This window comes from Azolla caroliniana, unplaced genomic scaffold, assembly GCF_043228905.1.
Source record: "Azolla caroliniana isolate FFs.n. ecotype wild unplaced genomic scaffold, voAzoCaro1.0.p SCAF_13, whole genome shotgun sequence".
Lineage (NCBI taxonomy): Eukaryota > Viridiplantae > Streptophyta > Polypodiopsida > Salviniales > Salviniaceae > Azolla > Azolla caroliniana.
Window position 1 is genome coordinate 2,928,639 of NW_028230448.1, and position 19,559 is coordinate 2,948,197.

Sequence of the window (19,559 nt, forward strand, 5' to 3'; positions counted from 1 at the left end):
TGGGGATCTGCTCGGGAATCCGATTGGTTGCTCATCAGCAGCAGACACATTCCTTGCTTAGAGACCCCTTCCGGAAAGCCTGCTTTCTTACTCTGGAAGCCTTGATCCTAACCATAGACTCCCAGAAAACCTAACCCTAGCCATCGCAAGAAAACGTAACCCTAGCCTCTGGAAGCATCGGAACCTAAAGCGAAGAAGTTCTGAGAAATCCCAATCCCAATCCCAATCCCAATCCCAATCGGAACCTCTCAATAAACCCAACTCTGATTATAGCCTCGGAAAACCCTATTCCCTACCCCCAACACCTAACCTAACCCTAACGTAGTCAAAACTGGCTCTTTCTGCCAGAATCCGCGTTTTCTGGGAGTTTCTCATCTCTACATTTTCAGGGTTTGTCCTGATCCTCTGTTAATCCTTCTTTTTCTATCATTTGAATTCTTCATTTTCTGCATTGATTGAATAGGTATGTGTTTGGCTATATGCTGTTGTTTTGGGCAGGTATTTAATCTATATGCTTCCTAAGAAGAGGGGAATCAGCGGAACAGAAGAAGAGGAATCGTCATCAGTAAACATTTATACAAAGAAACCAATGCCTGAGGATTGTATCTCTAGAGGAAGAGAAGAAGAAATGCAAGAGGATACGGCTTCTTCTGGTCAGGGTGGAATGGACATTGACGAGAATCTTCATAGTAGGCAGTTAGCTGTCTATGGTAGAGAGACTATGCGCCGGGTCTTCGGTGCAAACGTCCTCATCTCTGGTCTTAATGGCCTTGGGGTTGAAATAGGTAAAGGATCTCTCCACAATAACCCACAATTGTGTTAACTAGTGTAATCAGATAATTCAAATTGTTTGAAATTTTCTCTTTTAAACCATTGTCCTGGACTCTAATTGTTTATGAAGATATAGGGAAGAATCGGCTTACAACAATTCACTATTGTGTGAACTAATGTAATTGGATCGTGTAAATTTGTTTGAGATGATATTTTTTTGAGTATTTTCTTGTATTATGATGATATAGGTAATGAAAAATGTGCTAACTAGTATAACCAGATAATGTTGATTTGTTTATAACATTATCATTTGAAACATTGTTGTGGATTCTGTAGTGTTATGAGGGTATAGGCATGGATGTATTTCCAATTACTAATAATTGGGTCAACTAGGCTAACCAGATAGGTTCCCAAGGTAACCAAAACCAGTGACATAATTGACCATGCAAGAAATTTAGTAATGGATCTATGTCTAGTATATGACAATGTGTCAGTCATAGTCTCATGCATATCTCTTCAACTTTTCCACATTCGGGCCACACAATTGAAACTGCAAACGTAGTTTTAACTACGCATTTCAAAAGGTTTTAAAGGAATCTAAAATGGGTGGTTGTGGATGTGTTATGGACTGTAATCTCTTATAAGTATTATTGTTCACCTGTCCATGAAAGTCTGCATGACTGTCTGGATGTATGTTGTAAGTTTGAGAATGGCCATATGCTCATATAGATTGATAGATAGATTTCATTAATGTCTTTGGATGTAAAATTTGACCTATGAGGCCAAATATATAACATTTTTCACGTGATAGTGAGTAGTGGCTTTAGATGTTCAAGAACTGTAGTAATGAATGTGTTAGATTTGTGAGCGAGAGAGAAATTTGTGCAAGGATTTGGTTTGGTCGAAGATGGTGGAAATCATATTCCATTGAGATCAAAGGCAGAGCATTGTATCCAAATTGCGATACTCAGACTCCTGAGCTTGTGCAAATAAGAATCCACATTGTGATTGGGAGAGAGATTTGTGCAAGGATTGGGTTCGGTTGAACATGTGTGAAAAGCATAGTTGATTGTGATCAAAGGCAGAACATTGTATGAACTAGTGATACTCAGACTCCTGAAATTGTTTAAGGCAAAGTGTGCAGAATCAACTACTCCCATTGCTTGTGCCCCAATGGCCCCATCATATATCTGCAGTGGAAGAGAAACAATTACAACTATTACAGGAAGGAGTAAAATGGTCGAATAACTTTGAATTCCATACTCAAGAGTGCTCTCTCAAGATGTGAGGATTTGGAGCATGTTCTTCTCATACATACAGAAAGAAGAACTGGGCTTCTCTCTTCTCTTGGATCCTTACTAACGTGAGAATCTTATCTTCTAAGTTTGAAGGACGAGGTTTATGAAAAGAATGGAGTTTCATCTGGAAATGGTTAATAAAGAAAGAGATGAGACTCCAACTCATTACTCTGTGCAAGAGGATATTTTTGTACATATTTTCTGAACTTTATTACCCATGACCGTTCGGAAATTGGGTGGGGATCCGCTGAATTTTATTTCATGTGTGAATCTGTACATGAATGAAGACAATCGGACTTGAATTGATCACTTCAAACTTGCATAACGTGCATTTTGTTGATTGAATAAAAGAGTTTCTATTATTAAACAAACTAGAAAACTTTTGGAACAAATGATTAGCCTATTTGTATAATTATAAGAATTGGCTCTTACAACATTGAAGATCTCCAGCTTCCGGGATGTTGTGAAGAATTTCAATTCTTCTGACAATACATAAGTACCGAGATAATTGATTTGGTTGACCTTTCTACTGTGCATAATACAAAATTATCCAAGAAGTAAGCAAGTTCGGCTTTTAGAAATGCTTGTGTATGCACATGTGAGAAAAAGGCATTTATCTTGATAATACAGTTTTCAATTGCTTTCTGGAAGCATTTTGTTCATTCTACTAGTGCATGAAAATATTGATGTACCGACTCTAGTAAGATAATGAAGATAGCTAATGTTACCTTGGAATTATTATTTCAGATTTTAGTAGTATAATGCTTTATCTTGGGGGCTTCATGCCTTGGAGTTGAAACAGATAATGATCGTAAATGATTTCAAATGCTTTCATCAAAGCATTGTCTTGGGTTATAATAACATATTATGATAGTGATGTATACTCTACTGCATTTCCTTCTGGTTTTTGGCTTTGCTGGAAGAATAAGGTATTTATGCCCATGTGTATATGGATAGACACATCCACTTGTGAGAAGTTATTATCTTGATAGTGCAGATTTCAGATGCTCCCTATGAAGCATTCGTTTGAAACCTAGGTGTATACAATGTCTTTCATGGCCTAGGAATTTTGGATTTTTGAAGCCAAAAAAACACAATGCTGAACTTACCATCTTGATTTACCCAACCAGAGATGTCAAATGTCAATGGATTCCATAGTAGCTCCGTCTCTCACACCTAAATTGTTCCAAAACCATCTCCAAAGTTATTGCACTACATGAATTATGATTATTGTCATGGATCTTTAGAAAACCTGGAGCATTTATTTTTGTTTCAATATGGATAACTTGAATTCACCCGTATTTGTAAACTCAATTTGTCTAGTAGGCTGATTTTGGCCTCTAATAGACATCAGTTTCTCTCTCATGCCATTGGGTCAAACCATGATATTTCTGAGCATTACATGTAAGGCGTTTGAAGCATCAAAGCAAACAGCAACAGCAAAACATGTAGATGGTCATGGTACTCACATGTGATGTGGTTCAACAACAATGGCCTCGATTTCGAGAACTTGGCTTCCTTTTGATATTGCTCACCCCTTTTTATGGCCTCTAGTAGACATTAATCTCTCTCTCTCTCTCATGCCACTGTATTTTGAACCATGCTAATTCTGAGAATTATACGTAAGGTGTTTGAAGCATCAAAGCAAACAGCAACAGCAAAACATGTAGATGGTCATGGTACTCACATGTGATGTGGTTCAACAACAATGGCCTCGATTTCGAGAACTTGGGTTCCTTTCGATATTGCTCACCCGTTTTTATGGCCTCTAGTAGACATTAATCTCTCTCTCTCTCTCATGCCACTGTATTTTGAACCATGCTACTTCTGAGAATTATACGTAAGGTGTTTGAAGCATCAATGCAAATGACAATGACAAAACATGCAGATGGTCATGATACCCCCATGTGATGATGTGGTTCAACAACAATAGCATCAGCTTTGAGAACCCCTTTTGATATTGTTAAAGAATTGTTGAAGGAACAAGGTGTTGCAGCAAGACCTATGGCAGGGCTATACCCAAAAGACTTTGCTCACGACTACAGAGTTACTTTCTTCAAAGATGGCTTACAATGAAAGATCATTTCATGGTTTTTTTAGATGATGAACTCATACATTGACCAAGGTACATGGATGTCTCTACAATACCCCATGGTGCTTGCAAAGCAATCAGCCAACTCAAAGTTTCCTCCCACCAAGTAGAGATCGAGGCAGGATGATCACTTCGCATACCTAGAGCTGAATTTTTTTGCGAATTATGAGGGGAGATTAAAAGCGAGAAACACTTTGTGTAGGTTCCAACTCTTAACGACGTAAGAGAGAAATATATTACTCGCTACATGGATTACACCAATATTCAACAAATGATGGAGAAGGCCGATCCACGCAATTGTACATCAATTATTTCTTCCATAGCACCTTACCTCCATAGCAATGATCCAAGGAGTCACTATTGAGTGAGTAAAGAAATGTGATAATGGAGAGTACTAGTACCAAGATACAAGGCATGGATCATACCAGTACCAAATCATGGAGATCATTGCTTGTGATGCCCGATTCACTTGTCAACCTTTGTAATAATGTCATTTTGTTGCACCAATCAACCTTGGATATGATGTCCAGTTGCCACTACTCCTATGCATAGTAGCCATGTACTTCATGATTCTAAACCATCTCAAATATCATTCCACCATAGGCATTAAGATGGAGTTCAGGATATTTAGAAACCTAGAGATTTATTTTGGTTTCAGCATGGATGACATGAATTCGCCTTTAGATTTAATTATGCAATCTCATAGGCCGATTTTGGTCTCTATTAAATGTTAATATATCTTTTTTTCTTTCATTGGAGTGAAACAAGGATGCTACTATTCGGTCTCTATATAGATGAGGCATCACATTATATAGAGAGATTCAATGGTTCGGGATACAAATATTACTATATGCTGATGATATTTTGCTGATCTGTGACACTTCGGGGCCACTACAAAGACATCTAAATGCCTTAAAATATTTTATATGCACAAAGGTTTGTCTGTAAACTTAGATAAAACTAAAGTGTGATGTTTAACACCATGCAAGCGTGGGTAACAAGATCAGAACCAAGATTCTTTTTGGGAAAGCAAAACGTGGCATACACATGATTCTAGCAGTAACGTTCAACGGTTCGGGATACAAATATTACTATATGCTGATGATATTTTGCTGATTTGTGACACTTCGGGGCAATACAAAGCCATCGAAATGCCTTGAAAGTATTTTATACGCACAAAGGTTTGTCAGTAGATGTAGATAAAACTAAAGTGTGATGTTAACACCATGCAAGCGTGGGTAACAAGATCACAACCAAGATTGTTCGTGGGAGAGCAAAACGTGGCATACACATGATCCTAGGAGTAACGTTCAAATGGCCTCAGTTCTCCTTATGAGAGTATTTGTGTGTGCTTTACTTTCTCGTGGATACGTAGCCCTTGGTGCTCTTGAAAGACAATATGCACGTTTGAGTTCCAACATCTTAAAAGATGTAAATATGTCTTTCTTTCTTTCTCGCACCCCAGAACCCCACATAAAAGTATAGTATATTTTGTAAACATATATGCGAAGTAGGATGTTCTTAACATAGAATGAACTTTCTTGGTTCACTACTGCCATGCATTAGGTGAAGTCAAGGTGATTTATTTTTTGAAAAATGCTCGTTTTCATTGTTCTGAACTTTGTGTAACAAATATGAATGCAGCAAAGAATGTTGTACTTGCTGGTGTCAAATCTGTTGTGCTGCATGACACGAAGTCTGTCAAGGCATTGGATCTGGGGGCAAACTTCTACTTTTCAGAGGCTGATATAGGGAAGAATAGAGCATCTGCTTGTGCTTCTAAGCTACAAGAGTTGAATACAGCTGTTCTTGTCACAATACATACATCAGAAATAACCGAAGAGTTACTGTCTGGATTTCAGGTTGTACATGCTGTACTGACAGCTCCATTGTAATGTCAGAACCTGATATGCTATTGCTATACATTTATTTGGGAATCATACTATAATTGGATTGTATGCAAGCAAATACTAGGCATTTGTCTGGATACCATATAAGTTAACATGCCTCATGATGAATGGCATTGTGATATTTATAATCCTTCCTAAAAATGGATTGTTTATTTCAGGTTGTTGTCTTTATGGACATCTCCCTAGAGAAAGCAATTTCTTATGATAATTTCTGTCGCCGGAAAGAATCACCAATTGCCTTCATAAAGGCTGATGTTCGTGGGCTTTTTGGGACTGTGTTCTGTGACTTCGGCCCAGAGTTCACTGTTTTTGATGTTGATGGAGAAGAACCTCATACAGGTATTATTGCATCTATTAGCAATGGTAATCCAGCTTTGGTATCATGTGTTGATGATGAGCGCCTAGAATTCCAAGATGGAGAGATGGTCATTTTCTCTGAGATACATGGAATGAACGAGCTAAATGATGGAAAACCAAGAAGGGTGACAAATTGCAGGCCATACTCTTTTTTCCTTGAAGAAGATACCACCCCATTTGGAGTTCATGAGAAGGGAGGAATTGTTACTCAAGTGAAACAACCTAAGCTGCTTAATTTCAAGTCATTAGAAGAAGCTTTACAGAATCCTGGTGAATTCTTGCTGAGTGATTTTGCAAAGTTTGATCGCCCTCCATTATTACATATGGCATTCCAGGCACTTGATAAGTTTTGTGCCGAATATGGACGGTTTCCAGTGGCTGGGAGCAGTGGTGATGCCTCAAATTTTATTTATTTGGTAAAAAAGCTCAATGAAAGCAGAGAAGATGCAGGTTTGGAATCAATTGATGAAGGGATTCTCAAGCATTTTGTTAATGGTGCCCAAGCAGTTCTCAATCCCATGGCAGCCATGTTTGGAGGCATTGTTGGACAAGAAGTAGTGAAGGCATGTTCGGGCAAGTTCCATCCTCTATTCCAGGTGAGTTTATCATTTTGTTCCGCAGGAAATCCTTAAAATTTTATGAGTGAAATCAGGCGCTGAGGCACAGATATTGTTTGGTTGATTATGCTTCACGTTCTTACAGTTCTTCTACTTTGACTCTTTGGAATCTCTCCCTGTCGAGCCGTTATGTGAGCAAGACCTTGTACCTTTGAACAGTAGATATGATGCACAGGTTTCTATCTTTGGACAAGAGATGCAAAAGAAGCTGCAGGATGCAAAAGTGTTTGTAGTTGGGGCTGGTGCTCTTGGTTGTGAGTTTTTGAAGAACTTGGCGTTAATGGGTGTTGCTTGTGGTAGCAAAGGCAAACTGATTGTGACTGATGATGATGTTATTGAAAAAAGCAATCTAAGCCGACAATTCTTGTTTCGTGATTGGAACATTGGGCAAGCTAAATCGACTGTTGCTTCAGCAGCAGCAACGGCTATTAATCCCAGCTTTCGAGTTGAGGCATTACAAAATAGAGTTAGCCCAGAAACTGAGGGTGTATTTGATGATGCATTTTGGGAAAGTATTGATGTGGTTATTAATGCACTAGATAATGTCAATGCAAGACTTTATGTGGATTCACGTTGTGTTTACTTCCAGAGGCCTCTTTTAGAGTCTGGCACTTTAGGGCCAAAATGTAATACTCAGATGGTTATACCCCATTTGACTGAAAATTATGGAGCTTCTAGAGACCCTCCTGAGAAACAAGCTCCGATGTGCACAGTGCATTCGTTTCCTCACAATATTCATCATTGTCTTACATGGGCACGATCAGAGTTTGAAGGTCTATTAGAAAAGACACCAGCAGAGGCGAATACATATCTGTCGAAGCCCAAGGAGTACAAATCGGCAATGGTGTCAGCTGGGGATGCTCAAGCTCGGAACTTATTGGAGAAGGTGGTTGAATGCTTGGTTACGGACAAGTGTACTACATTTGAGCATTGCATATCTTGGGCCCGGAGAAGGTACTTGTTTTATTTCCTTTCTAGATTTGCTTTTATTTTTTCCTGCTTTGTAGAAAGGTCATGTATTAATAACAAAATTAAGAATATCATCTCATGATCTGTCAAAACATTGACACAACATGAGGCGTCAGTCCATCACTGGGTTTACTTTTTTCTTTTCAGTCTGCTGTTTATGTTTTCTCACCATGGGAATTTTTATGAGGTGATGGCTATGTTTTCTAGTAAAAAATGGGAATTCCTACGTTTTCCTTTTGGTTTAATGGTTTCAACCATGTAATGATTTGCACCTTTCTCTCTACCAAATCATTTCTATCATCAATTGACTTCTATCCTTTATTAACTCCTCTCTTTTCCCTCCTTTCTTGCATATATGCTCTCACTATCCTGGGCAGGCACCTTTCTCTCTACCAAATCATTTCTATCATCAATTGACTTCTATCCTTTATTAACTCCACTCTTTTCCCTCCTTTCTTGCATATATGCCCTCACTATCCTGGGCAGGCATGTGAAGCTTTGTTTCACCCTGTTTCTGCTGAACTCAAAGCTTATACATAACCCTGTGAAGAAAAGCATCATTGCATTTCTAATTCTCGTCCTTTACGCATCATTTTTTTGAATGACATTTTTTTGCAGCTTCATGTGTACATGACATTCGTTTTGCATCTCCTATCAATGCATCTTCCATTACAGTAAGAATGTTATGTGTGCGTTTTCAGGTTTGAGGACTACTATGTGAACCGAGTAAAACAACTTATTTATACATTTCCAGAGAATGCTACGACAAGCACTGGTGCCCTTTTCTGGTCTGCACCAAAGAGATTCCCTAAACCCCTCGAATTTAACTCTAATGACCATTCCTGCATTTCTTTTATAATCTCAGCAGCTATTTTGAGAGCCGAGACATATGACATCGAAATTCCTAGTTGGGCTTCAAACAGTAAGAAAATAGCAGACATCATAGATAAAATTGAATTGCCTCAGTTTCGACCCAAACAAGGTGTGAAGATTGTCACGGACGAGAAGGCGACAAGCCTTAACGCATCTTCTTCTGATGATTCCACGGTAATAGAGCAACTTATAAAAGTCTTGGATGATGGAGCATGCAGTTTGCCTCTGGGATTCCGCATGAATCCGATACAATTCGAGAAGGTATGTTTTGGTATTCTAAATGAATCTCTTTTTTTCCTCATAATGGGCACATCTGAGTGATTAAAAGACCACAGTGCCACTTCAAGGACTTGAAATTCTAACCATGATTCACTAGTTAATGAAAAAATGAAAATTAAAAGGCCCATTTGCCATTTGGAAAGGGAATTAAATTCCAACCAAAGGTCAAAAGTATGATTATTCAAAGGCCCGGTACCATCGCAGCAATACCTGGGTTTGTTCTGGGAATTGAACTTTAAACTGAGTTTCACTAGCTAAAATTGATCCAACTTATTTTTCTTCACGAGTTTTTTGGTTATTGCAGGATGATGACACAAATTTCCACATGGATTTCATTACTGGCCTTGCTAATCTGCGAGCAAGGAACTATGGTATCCCTGAGGTTGACAAGCTAAAAGCTAAATTTATTGCTGGCCGAATCATTCCTGCCATCGCAACCACCACAGCCTTGGCAACTGGCCTTGTATGCTTGGAGCTTTATAAGGTTCTCTTAGGTCACCAAGTGGAGAAATATCGTAACACTTTTGCTAATCTAGCATTGCCACTTTTCTCCATGGCGGAGCCTGTACCACCAAAGATTATCAAGCACAAGGAAATATCTTGGTCTGTCTGGGATCGTTGGGTGATACCAGAGAACGTAACTCTTAATGAGTTGCTTAAATGGTTTCAAGATAAGGGTTTGACGGCGTATAGTATATCTTGTGGGCAGAGTTTGCTTTACAACAGTCTTTTCCCAAAGCATAGAGAAAGGTTAGACAGGAAAATGTTGGATGTTGCAAAAGAGATTGCGAAGCTTGAGATATTGCCGACCCGCCGCCACTTTGATATTGTTGTTGCATGTGAAGATGATAATGGAGACGATGTCGATGTGCCTCTTGTTTCTATTTGCTTCTGAGTGCTGAAGGTTTGTGCTGCTTCAAATTGTGATTATGTTTCATGTATTCAATAAGCTTACCCATAGATGTCGAAAAGAGCAAATATTGTAACGAGATTGTTCTCATTCTTGATTCTAATGCTCCCATCTTAACCTTACGGTGACCGTCTATTTATATGCTAAACTCTCTGTTTTACTCACTTTTCCTCAATACTTATATCTCAACCACTACTTTAGTAGCTTTTACAATTCGGATATAATTGTGTTTTAAGGTTAAATTGGAAATTAAGATTAGCCAACTTTGAAATCTTTTGGCATTTCTAGAAATTTCCTGATACAAGCAGACTCTAGAATTAGGTTTCTTGAGTAGGGGTTTTTGCGTATGAGCCTAGTTTTGGTCAATGGAAGTCGCAAGTCCCATACTATGCATGTCCTTGTAAATAATCAGTAATGTAATCAAGTTGTTTGTGAGGTCTCAAAAGCACCATCATAATATTGATTTAGCAAAGCTAAATATTTAATGGCTCTGGAATGTTTGAATCGGTTAAAAGGCCTTTGTGAGAACATAGACAGTGATTAAATAGACTTTATAGAAAATATAGACATTGATTAAATAGACTTTATGATGCTTCAAGAATGAAAAGGATCCCTATGGAGGCAGCTTAATGAGCAACTAATATCTATTATAGCTGGACGATAATACCCTGGCATGTGTACTTATATAAATGGTCTTTTGGTGTGTCTGTAAAGGGAGAGGCTGTTTGTAGAATTTAGAAAAGCATGTTTTATCGACCCTTTGTGTGAGAAGATCTTGCGCTATTTCTTAAAATAATTAAGTAGGTTTTATGACAGCTCAAGAATGAGAAGGAACACTATTGAAGAGGCCCAATGTGTGTATATTCAAGGTTGAAAGGCAAGATAGTGACATGCCATGCACACGTATATAAGTTGCTTCATGACACCTTTCTAAAAGTAGAGAAATTGAAATATGAAAATGAATCACTACAGGTCTTTGTCTCATAAGATTTTGAGTGTTTCTTTGTACTTTTGCCAGTCTTCTCTCCTATTCTCTTTTATTCTTGATACTACATAGGTTGTGCACAAGAGGTGGCGAATATATCAACTTAGAGTGGAAACATTTAGTGTAGGTTGTTTCATTTGAGTTGCCTTATCCTCCAAGGCAAGACACTAAGAGTAGAAAGAAGTGCCTTTGGCTAGTGTGGTTGTAGTATAATGTGCATGTGTTCGTAAGTGGTTTGTGGATGTTACAGAGAATGGGATAGTCATCAACAATACAAGTTAGTATTGATGGCGAAAGAAACAAATTTCTGTTGAGGGGGAGCAAGATGGAGATGATGAGATCGAAAAAAAGAAGGTGAGGTTGCATGGGAGGATGGAGAAAGGAGAGTGAAAGAGAAAAAGAAATGGATTGAGAATAAACTAGGAGAGAATGACAAGTAAAATGAGAAAAAGAAAAGTTGTGAAAAAGGGAAAAAGAAAAAAGCGAAAAATAAAAATGAAAGAAACAATGGAAAATAAATAAATAAATAAAGGACTACCAAGGTCAAATTGAATTCAAACAAGGAATGCAACCAAGCCATGAAAATGGAAAAACTTTGTGGTGAACTTAACTTTGCCTTGTGAATGTGGAGTTGATAGTTTTACTTGGACAATGGTGGTTCTTGTTGATGTCTTGGATTTAATAGACAAAATAGAATTATATTTGGGTTGGGACTTGGGTTTGACTATTTTGGATGGATACACATTTTATGATCCATGTTGGAATCATTTTTATATTTGAGTTGCTAGCTTGCTAGGATGTGTCTATTTTTAAACTGTGTTACATTGACAAAGTGACATGAGGGAAGTAGATTCCACTCCATTAGACCTTATTGACCAACTAATATAGAGGTAAGAGTATTCATGACTTTCAAATGAAAAAGTAGTTACATTTGGCCTTGCATGCAAATCCATCCTCGTGCATGTATAGTTTGTGTGGAAGGTATAACGTTTTGCACTTGTTGAGGTGCACTCTTGGTTATTGTTGGATGTTTTTCTGTTTGGTTCAACTAATGCCATTTTTATCACAAGTGGGATATTAGCTATAAAGTAATCTATAGTTTAGCTATCTACTTCTAATTGATATTTATAGAACAAGGGTTATGATGAAAAGCGGATATTGTCCCTAAAGCATGTGAAACCGTGACCTTATTATAAACATGTCAAAGCCTTACTATTCGGATAATCATTATAATACTTATAATAAGATATTTCACTAAATGTTGAAACTTTCTGGAATAATCTATTATTTGAGAATATTCTCCAATTCGATTCAATGCCAATCTTACGCCGCGAACCTATTCCTATCTTTTGTACTCTTACTTTTATTATAATATATTTTCAGTTTACCATATTCTCTCTTTGTCATGATCTTGATAGTTTGAACAAATTTTTCATCTTCTTATCTATCATTCCTCTAGAATTGACTTTTGTTAGCGCACAAGAATATAAATCCGTCCTTTCGAAGCTTCAATCCTTGAACGGAAAGTTCATGGCACTAGAAAAAGTAAATCAATGCCTATTAGGTGGTCTTCAAAAAATTGCCATAGACAAGCAACAACATGAGGAATTGACATCACGAGCATGTTGAGATGCAATCTCAACATGGGTTGGATCGGCCAAACAAGATGAGAGGTGGATCTAATGAAGACCGATCAACTAGGCCTAGATCGGATCGGAAAGCTGGATCGGACCGAAGAGCTGGATCCATGAGAGCAAGTAGGTTGTTAGAGGCCTACGATTCTAGCCTAGTAGATAGGCCTATTTTTAGGAGTTAGTATCAATCGCTCAGTTATGAGCACTGAAGTACATGTCAATACTTCTGTCGGTCCTTTTAAGGACTTGTATAAAAGTGCTCTCTTAGCACATTGTATATACATAGAGTGTTATTTTTTAATTGAGTTTTTAGTGTTCTGCTCTCTCTTTCTCTCCTGAGTTCTTTGCGTGTTATCTGAGTTTCCATTAAACCTTCATTTATTTTCTGTTGCTATCCGAGTGTAACCGGTTGTCTTTTAGCGTCCTCACGCTATTCTTTTCATGGTATTAGAGCATGAGGGTTGAGAATTCTTTGTTGCCGACAAGTGCTCAGACAACTAAAACCTAACACCCGGTAAACAACATAAAAAGAAGGAAAAAAATGGACAAAAACATGGCAAACTCGCTTCGAATGGAAAAGCTCGACAAGGGCAACTATGCATCTTGGTCTTACAAGATGCACCAATATCTTCTCGAACACAGATACTAGAGTTATGTGGAAGGAGTGAACGAAGTAGCGCCGGATTCGACACACAAGGATTTCCCAGCATGGGAACAAGGAGTGAGCAGAGTTCTCCACTGCCTTGTATCCTGTGTGCATGACCAGATGTTGGGCTACATTCGGGACGCGAAGACGTTGAGGGAGGCTTGGGAGAATCTAAAAAATATTTTCGCCGTAAGTACCATGACCCGAAAGTTGCAGCTCCGACAAGAGCTCAACAATATCTAACAGAAGGATATGATGGTGACCTACTACACTGAAATAAAGGAGATTTGTGATGCCTTGGGGTCCATCAATGTGACTATGGACAAAGATGAGATGGTACAGATCTGCCTCGGTGGTCTAGCACTGAGGTATGGGCCGATTCGGGCGATTATTTGCACACGGGAGAAACCACCATCATTTTTCAACCCGCAATCGATGCTTTTGGTCGAAGAAAACCACGCGAGTGCATCAAGGAGCCGGCAATGAGACAACCGGATTTTGTACACAGAGGCGGGTCAACCCCGTAGTCATGGAGGATGAGGTGGATCGGCACGCAACGTAGGTGACCGACAAGAGCAAGAAAGAAGGCACAGAGGAGGTGCCGATAGCAGTTCCAGATCCTCCACAAGCAGAGGGAGTCAAGGTGGTGCCGGAAATCGGCAAGTAAAGGCCAAAACAGAATGCTGGTACTGTGGCCGAAAAGGTCACCGGGAGAGCGAGTGCTAGAAGAAGCATGCCTATTTAGAAAAATCTAGATCGGGGAAAGACGAACACGGAAATCGACAACGATCACACTACACTAAGGGATTGGAAGGATCCGGAATTGGAAAGGGGCCAACCTTCGTGATGAAACACAAGGCAAATTCAATGAAGAAGACCGCCTCAAAATTGAATAAGGTGTGGTACGTTGACTTTGGAGCATCAAACCATATGACGAGCCATGATGAGTGGTTCTCATACTTAGAGAAACCGGGAGTTGTTGAAACTGGTGACGATACTCTGCACCTGATCGAACATGTCAGCCATGTCCCCCACATCCATGTCGGGGAGACTCATGAACGTGTTGCACATCCTGACAATAACGAAAAACTTGGTATCAGTTGGATAGATCGTCTACCAAGGGATTGTTGGGAGCGCCTCATCTGATGGAGAACAAGATCAACACTCTTCTAGGAGAAGATCGAGAATGGATGCAAGATCATAACTTCGATGGCAACATAGACAGAAAAACAGGAATGCAACTAGTGCGTTAGAGAGAGAGAAACAGTTAGGCACAACTCAGAATATATTGCAATAGCCACAAAGAACAACCACATAACTAGGTTACAAAGTTAGTTTATATACTGATTGACTTAGGGAAACTAACCTTCTCACTATTTATATAAATAGCCTAAACCTAGTGTGTACAAAGGAGACGGTGTGAATATGTCCATTAGAAACCCATATTCAATACTCCCCCATAATCATGGGCGTATACATCTGAAAGATGTAAACCGAAATGAATGTACAATACAGATTGATACAAGGTTTCCGAATAATCGAGAATTCGTTTAAGTCGGTGAACTCCGAAGAGCTGAAGGCTGCATTGGTTGAGTTCGGAGAGACTGAAGCCGAAGTTCGAACTATCCAGGTCTATTGTCCGAGAAACATCCCGTGTGTCCTATTTAATCCAACTGATTCTTTATTACACCCATTTGATGCCGAAGGGATCGAAAACGATCTGCCAAGAGACACTTGGTCAATGTGTCTACAACATTATCGGCTGTGGGTACCTTCTCAAGGTCGATTTTCCATGAAATGATGCAGTCTAGAACAAAAAGATATCGAACATCGATATGCTTGGAGGCGTTGTGATGAACCAGATTATTTGATAGAGCAAAAACACCCTGACTGTCATTGTAAACAATTGGAGCCAAGCCGATTTTGGCTTGTTGAAATGTGCAGGTCAGCCAACCGAGTCATAAGGCCTCTTTTGCCGCATCAGATGCTGTTGGGATTACGGTCCCTCCGGATGGGATGGTCGGATGTCCGGGAATCGGGAATGAAGACCCGGTTCCGGAGCCGGATGATGAAGACCCGGTTCCGGATCCGGATGATGAAGACCCCGGCTACGGAGCCGGATGATGAAGACCCCGGCTACAGAGCCGGATGACGAATGTACCCGGAGAGAGATCCGGATGCGGGGACATATTTGTGAATATGTTTGCCAAGGCCCCTTGAGGCTATATTTGTAAATAGCCCGAAAGTCATATGTGTATAAATATGACCTAGGGCAAATAGTTTTGTAGTTGTTGCTCATTTTTCTGTTTTCCACTTAGAGAGAGTGAGAGAGAGAGAGAGAGAAAGGAATAGGTCGACGCCTTTGTGTAATACCGCCGCCTGTGGCGAGGACAGCGAGCTCAAGGTCGTCGCCTTGCAGCTCGCCATTGTACATTCCCTGCGTATAGTGATAGTTGGAGTCTTGCACTCCCGTGGTTTTTCCCGTCTAGGGTTTTCCACGCTAAACCCTGTGCATTCGAGTCTCTCTCTGTGTTTTCGATTTACTGCTGCATTGATTCGTGTTTCCTCGGTTGTGGCCGAGAGGTGAAGGTTTTGGAAAGCGTCAATTCCTAACAATCTGGTATCAGAGCGACTGCAGTGCAGAAAATGGAAGGCGGCAGCAGCGGGCAGCTGGGGATGATGGTGCTGAATGCGCAGAACTACGCCGACTGGAAGATAAAGATGGAGGATCTGCTCATTGTTCGGGACCTGTATGAACCGATCGACAGGTCGGAAATACCCAAGGGGGTACTTGAGACGGAATGGAGGCTTCTGAACCGGAAAGCCGTTGCAACCATTCGGCAATACGTCGACGTGAGCGTTCTACAACATGAGGCGAACGACACCAACGCATATGAGATGTGGCAGAAGCTGTCGGGCCTCTACGAGAGGAAGAATGCGTTGAACCGGACCTCCCTGATGAGGAAGATAGTGAACCTCAAGTACCGGGACGGCGAGAGTATGGTGGAACACGTAAGCACGTTCATGGGATTCGTGAACCAGCTTGCGGCGATCAAGTTCCCGTTGGAGGATGCAATGCAAGCCATCATGCTGATGTGTACATTGCTGGAAAGCTGGGAGAACTTGGTGGTGACTCTCAGCACCTCCTGCACCGAAGATAACTTGTCCCTACAAACGGTAAAGACAAGCATTTTGAACGAAGAAGCGCGTCGGAGAGATAAAGAACCGGCCTCCGATCCGAAGATGCTGCTTACCGAATCGGATCGGGGAAGACAACGGAACCGGAGTCCGCAAAGACGGGAGAAGTCGGGGACCCGGTCGCAGTCAAGAGGAAGGCCCACATGCTTCCACTGTGGGAAGCCGGGGCACTTCCGAAAGAATTGTCGGCATTACCGAAAAGACAACGGAGCCGACGACACCGATTCGAAGAAGTCTTCGGAACGGAACGGTGCTTACCGGGGAGCCACGGACCGGAACGGTTCGGATCGGCGAGGGCAGGACCGGAAAGGAACGACGGCACTCGCGGCAAGTGAAGAGGAGATCATGCTCATCACCGAAGAAGGTGAACTAAACATTGCCGGCGATGAGACTACCTGGGTAGTCGATTCCGGAGCGTCGTTCCACCTGGCCCCGGAAAGAAGATACTTCTCATCCTACACAGCCGGTGAGCATGGCTGTGTTCGGATGGGAAATGAAGGTACGTGCCGGATTGCCGGCATAGGAGACGTGTGGTTGACAACCTCGACCGGATGCAAAATGTTGCTGAAGGATGTCCGACACGTTCCGGAGGTTCGATTGAACCTGATTTCGGCCGGGAGGCTAAACGATGAAGGCTACACAGGTAGCATTCGGAACTGCGTAATGAAGTTCAGCAAGGGGAGCCTGATAGTGGCTCGGGCTCGGAAAGTCAACACACTATACCTTATGAATGCCTGGTTGTGTCCGGAGGAGTTGAACGTGGCAGCCGACACTGCCGGTGAGCTGTGGCACAAGAGACTGTGCCACATGAGTGAGAAGGGGATGAAGAGGCTTGCAGAAGACAACCTTATTCCAGTGAAGCATGTGCACCTGGAGAAGTGCACCGATTGCCTGGCCGGTAAGCAGAACCGAACCTCCTTCCACTCAAGGCCACCGACGAGACGTAGCGCACCATTGGAGTTGGTGCACACTGACGTGTGTCAAGTAGAAACGAAGTCACATGGCGGAGCCCAGTACTTCGTGACATTCATTGATGACCACAGCCGGAAGCTGTGGACGGCACCGTTGAAGACAAAGGACCAAGTGTTGTGTCTTCAAAGAACTCCACGCGAGAGTGGAAAGGGAATCCGGCAAGAAGCTGAAAGCGATACGAGCGGATAACGGAGGGGAATACCGGGGGCAGTTCGGGGAGTACTGTCGCTCGAAGGGAATCCGGCTCGAGTTTACTGTGCCGAAGACGCCGAAACTGAACGGGCTGGCCGAGAGGATGAACCGGACCATAATGGAGAGGGTCCGGAGTATGCTGGCGCATGCGAAATTACCCAAGGGGTTTTGGGCTGAGGCAATGTCGACGGCGACATACGTGATAAACAGATCACCCTCAGTACCTTTGGACGGAGACACGCCGCAGAGAGTGTGGACCGGTAGGGAAGTATCCTACCGGCATCTGAAGGTGTTCGGGTGTCTCGCATATGTGCATGTGGCAAAGGACCGGAGAGGAAAGCTAGATCCAAAGACCCGGCCATGCATATTCCTCGGTTACGGCGATGACGTGTTCGGCTACCGAGTATGGGACCTGGTCGACAAAAAGATATTCCGGAGTCGTGATATCATCTTCATGGAGGACAAGACACTCGCCGACTGGGAGTCGGAGAAGAAGATGAAGAGCTCCAAGTCGACCGGTGAGGATCAACTCTACGAGGAGCAGTCCCGACCGGCAAGGGACCGGTTAGCACTCGAGGATCCGGCCGAAGACGGTGAAGAAACAGAACCGGCCGAGGAAGATGAAACTGATACCGGAACCGGCCCCGATCCCGGAATGGATTCGGATGAAGAGGAAATGGAAGAGCCGGTTACCGAAGCTCCGGAACGGAGATATCCTCTAAGAGAGAGAAGGGCCCCCCGGAGATTTCCGGAACCAGAGCACGTGCTGCTAACCGACGAGGGGGAGCCGGAGAGTTTTGAAGAAGCAAAGCTTGACACCCATAGCCGCAGGTGGTTAAGTGCCATGCAGGAGGAGATGGATTCCCTGCATGAGAACCACACATATGAACTTGTGGAGTTGCCGAAAGGAAAGCGGGCACTTCGAAACAAGTGGGTGTTCAAGCTGAAACCGGGAGATGCCGGAAACCCCCCGAGATACAAAGCCAGGATCGTGGTGAAGGGGTACCAGCAGAAGAAGGGCGTCGACTTCGACGAGATATTTGCCCCGGTAGTGAAGATGACCTCCATCCGGACGGTGCTGAGCATAGCGGCAAGCATGGACCTCGAGGTACCACAAAACGCAGTCCGATCACTGTGTGTTTGTGAAGAAGTTCGAAGGAGGAGACTTTCTAATACTCCTCCTGTACGTGGACGACATGTTGATCGTCGGACGGGACCAGGTCAAGATACGGATGCTGAAGAAAGCGCTTCACCGAACCTTCTCAATGAAGGACCTGGGTCCGGAGAGGCAAATACTAGGGATGCACATCATCCGGGACCGGAAGAAGAAGCAGTTGTGGCTGTCACAGGAGAAGTACGTGACAAAGGTGCTTCACCGGTTCAACATGTCGGAAGCAAGACCGGTCGGGTCAACCCTCCCGGCAAACTGCAAGTTGTCCAGCAAGCAAAGCCCCAAGACAAAGGCTGAGAAGGAGGACATGATGAAAGTACCATATGCCTCTGCCGTCGGAAGCTTGATGTACGCAATGGTGTGTACAAGACCGGACATAGGATATGCAGTCGGAATGGTGAGCCGGTACATGAGCAATCCCGGCAAAGAACACTGGAACGCGGCCAAGTGGATACTCCGATACCTGAAGGGCACGGCAAACGTGTGCCTCCGATTCGGCTCCGGTAAGCCCGAACTCGACGGCTTTACCGATTCGGATATGTCGGCTGATGCAGATACCAGCCGGTCCACATCAGGGTATGTGATGACGTATGCAGGGGGAGCTGTTTCGTGGCAGTCGAGGCTGCAGAAGACGGTTGCACTGTCAACCACGGAGGCGGAGTACATGGCGGCTGTTGAAGCCGGC

General features: G+C 42.3%; 1 protein-coding gene across 2 annotated transcripts; it reads left to right on the plus strand.

The window, feature by feature from the left end:
• The first annotated feature begins 234 nt into the window (after positions 1 to 234).
• On the plus strand, positions 235 to 10,234 carry LOC147855962 (ubiquitin-activating enzyme E1 1-like). 2 transcript variants are annotated; one of them, XM_087329908.1, is made up of 7 exons: positions 235 to 390; positions 499 to 785; positions 5,806 to 6,023; positions 6,230 to 7,024; positions 7,131 to 7,999; positions 8,716 to 9,148; positions 9,471 to 10,234. In XM_087329908.1, the coding sequence occupies exons 2-7, from the start codon at positions 512 to 514 to the stop codon at positions 10,059 to 10,061; spliced, it is 3,180 nt and encodes a 1,059-aa protein (XP_087186034.1). In that variant the 5' UTR covers positions 235 to 390; positions 499 to 511; the 3' UTR covers positions 10,062 to 10,234. The 2 variants fall into 2 exon arrangements, with proteins under 2 accessions (XP_087186034.1, XP_087186035.1); XM_087329909.1 differs by lacking the exons at positions 235 to 390; positions 5,806 to 6,023 and having other exon boundaries at positions 649 to 785.
• The last annotated feature ends 9,325 nt before the right edge of the window (positions 10,235 to 19,559 follow it).

What these genes read in the sequence shown, in the direction of transcription:
- LOC147855962 (XM_087329908.1), top strand. Translation starts at nt 512, where the DNA reads ATGCTTCCTAAGAAGAGGGGAATCAGCGGAACAGAAGAAGAGGAATCG. An exon ending in AGTTACTGTCTGGATTTCAG is followed by an intron (nt 6,024 to 6,229) that starts GTTGTACATGCT and finishes TGTTTATTTCAG; the next exon opens with GTTGTTGTCTTTATGGACAT. An exon ending in ATCCGATACAATTCGAGAAG is followed by an intron (nt 9,149 to 9,470) that starts GTATGTTTTGGT and finishes TGGTTATTGCAG; the next exon opens with GATGATGACACAAATTTCCA.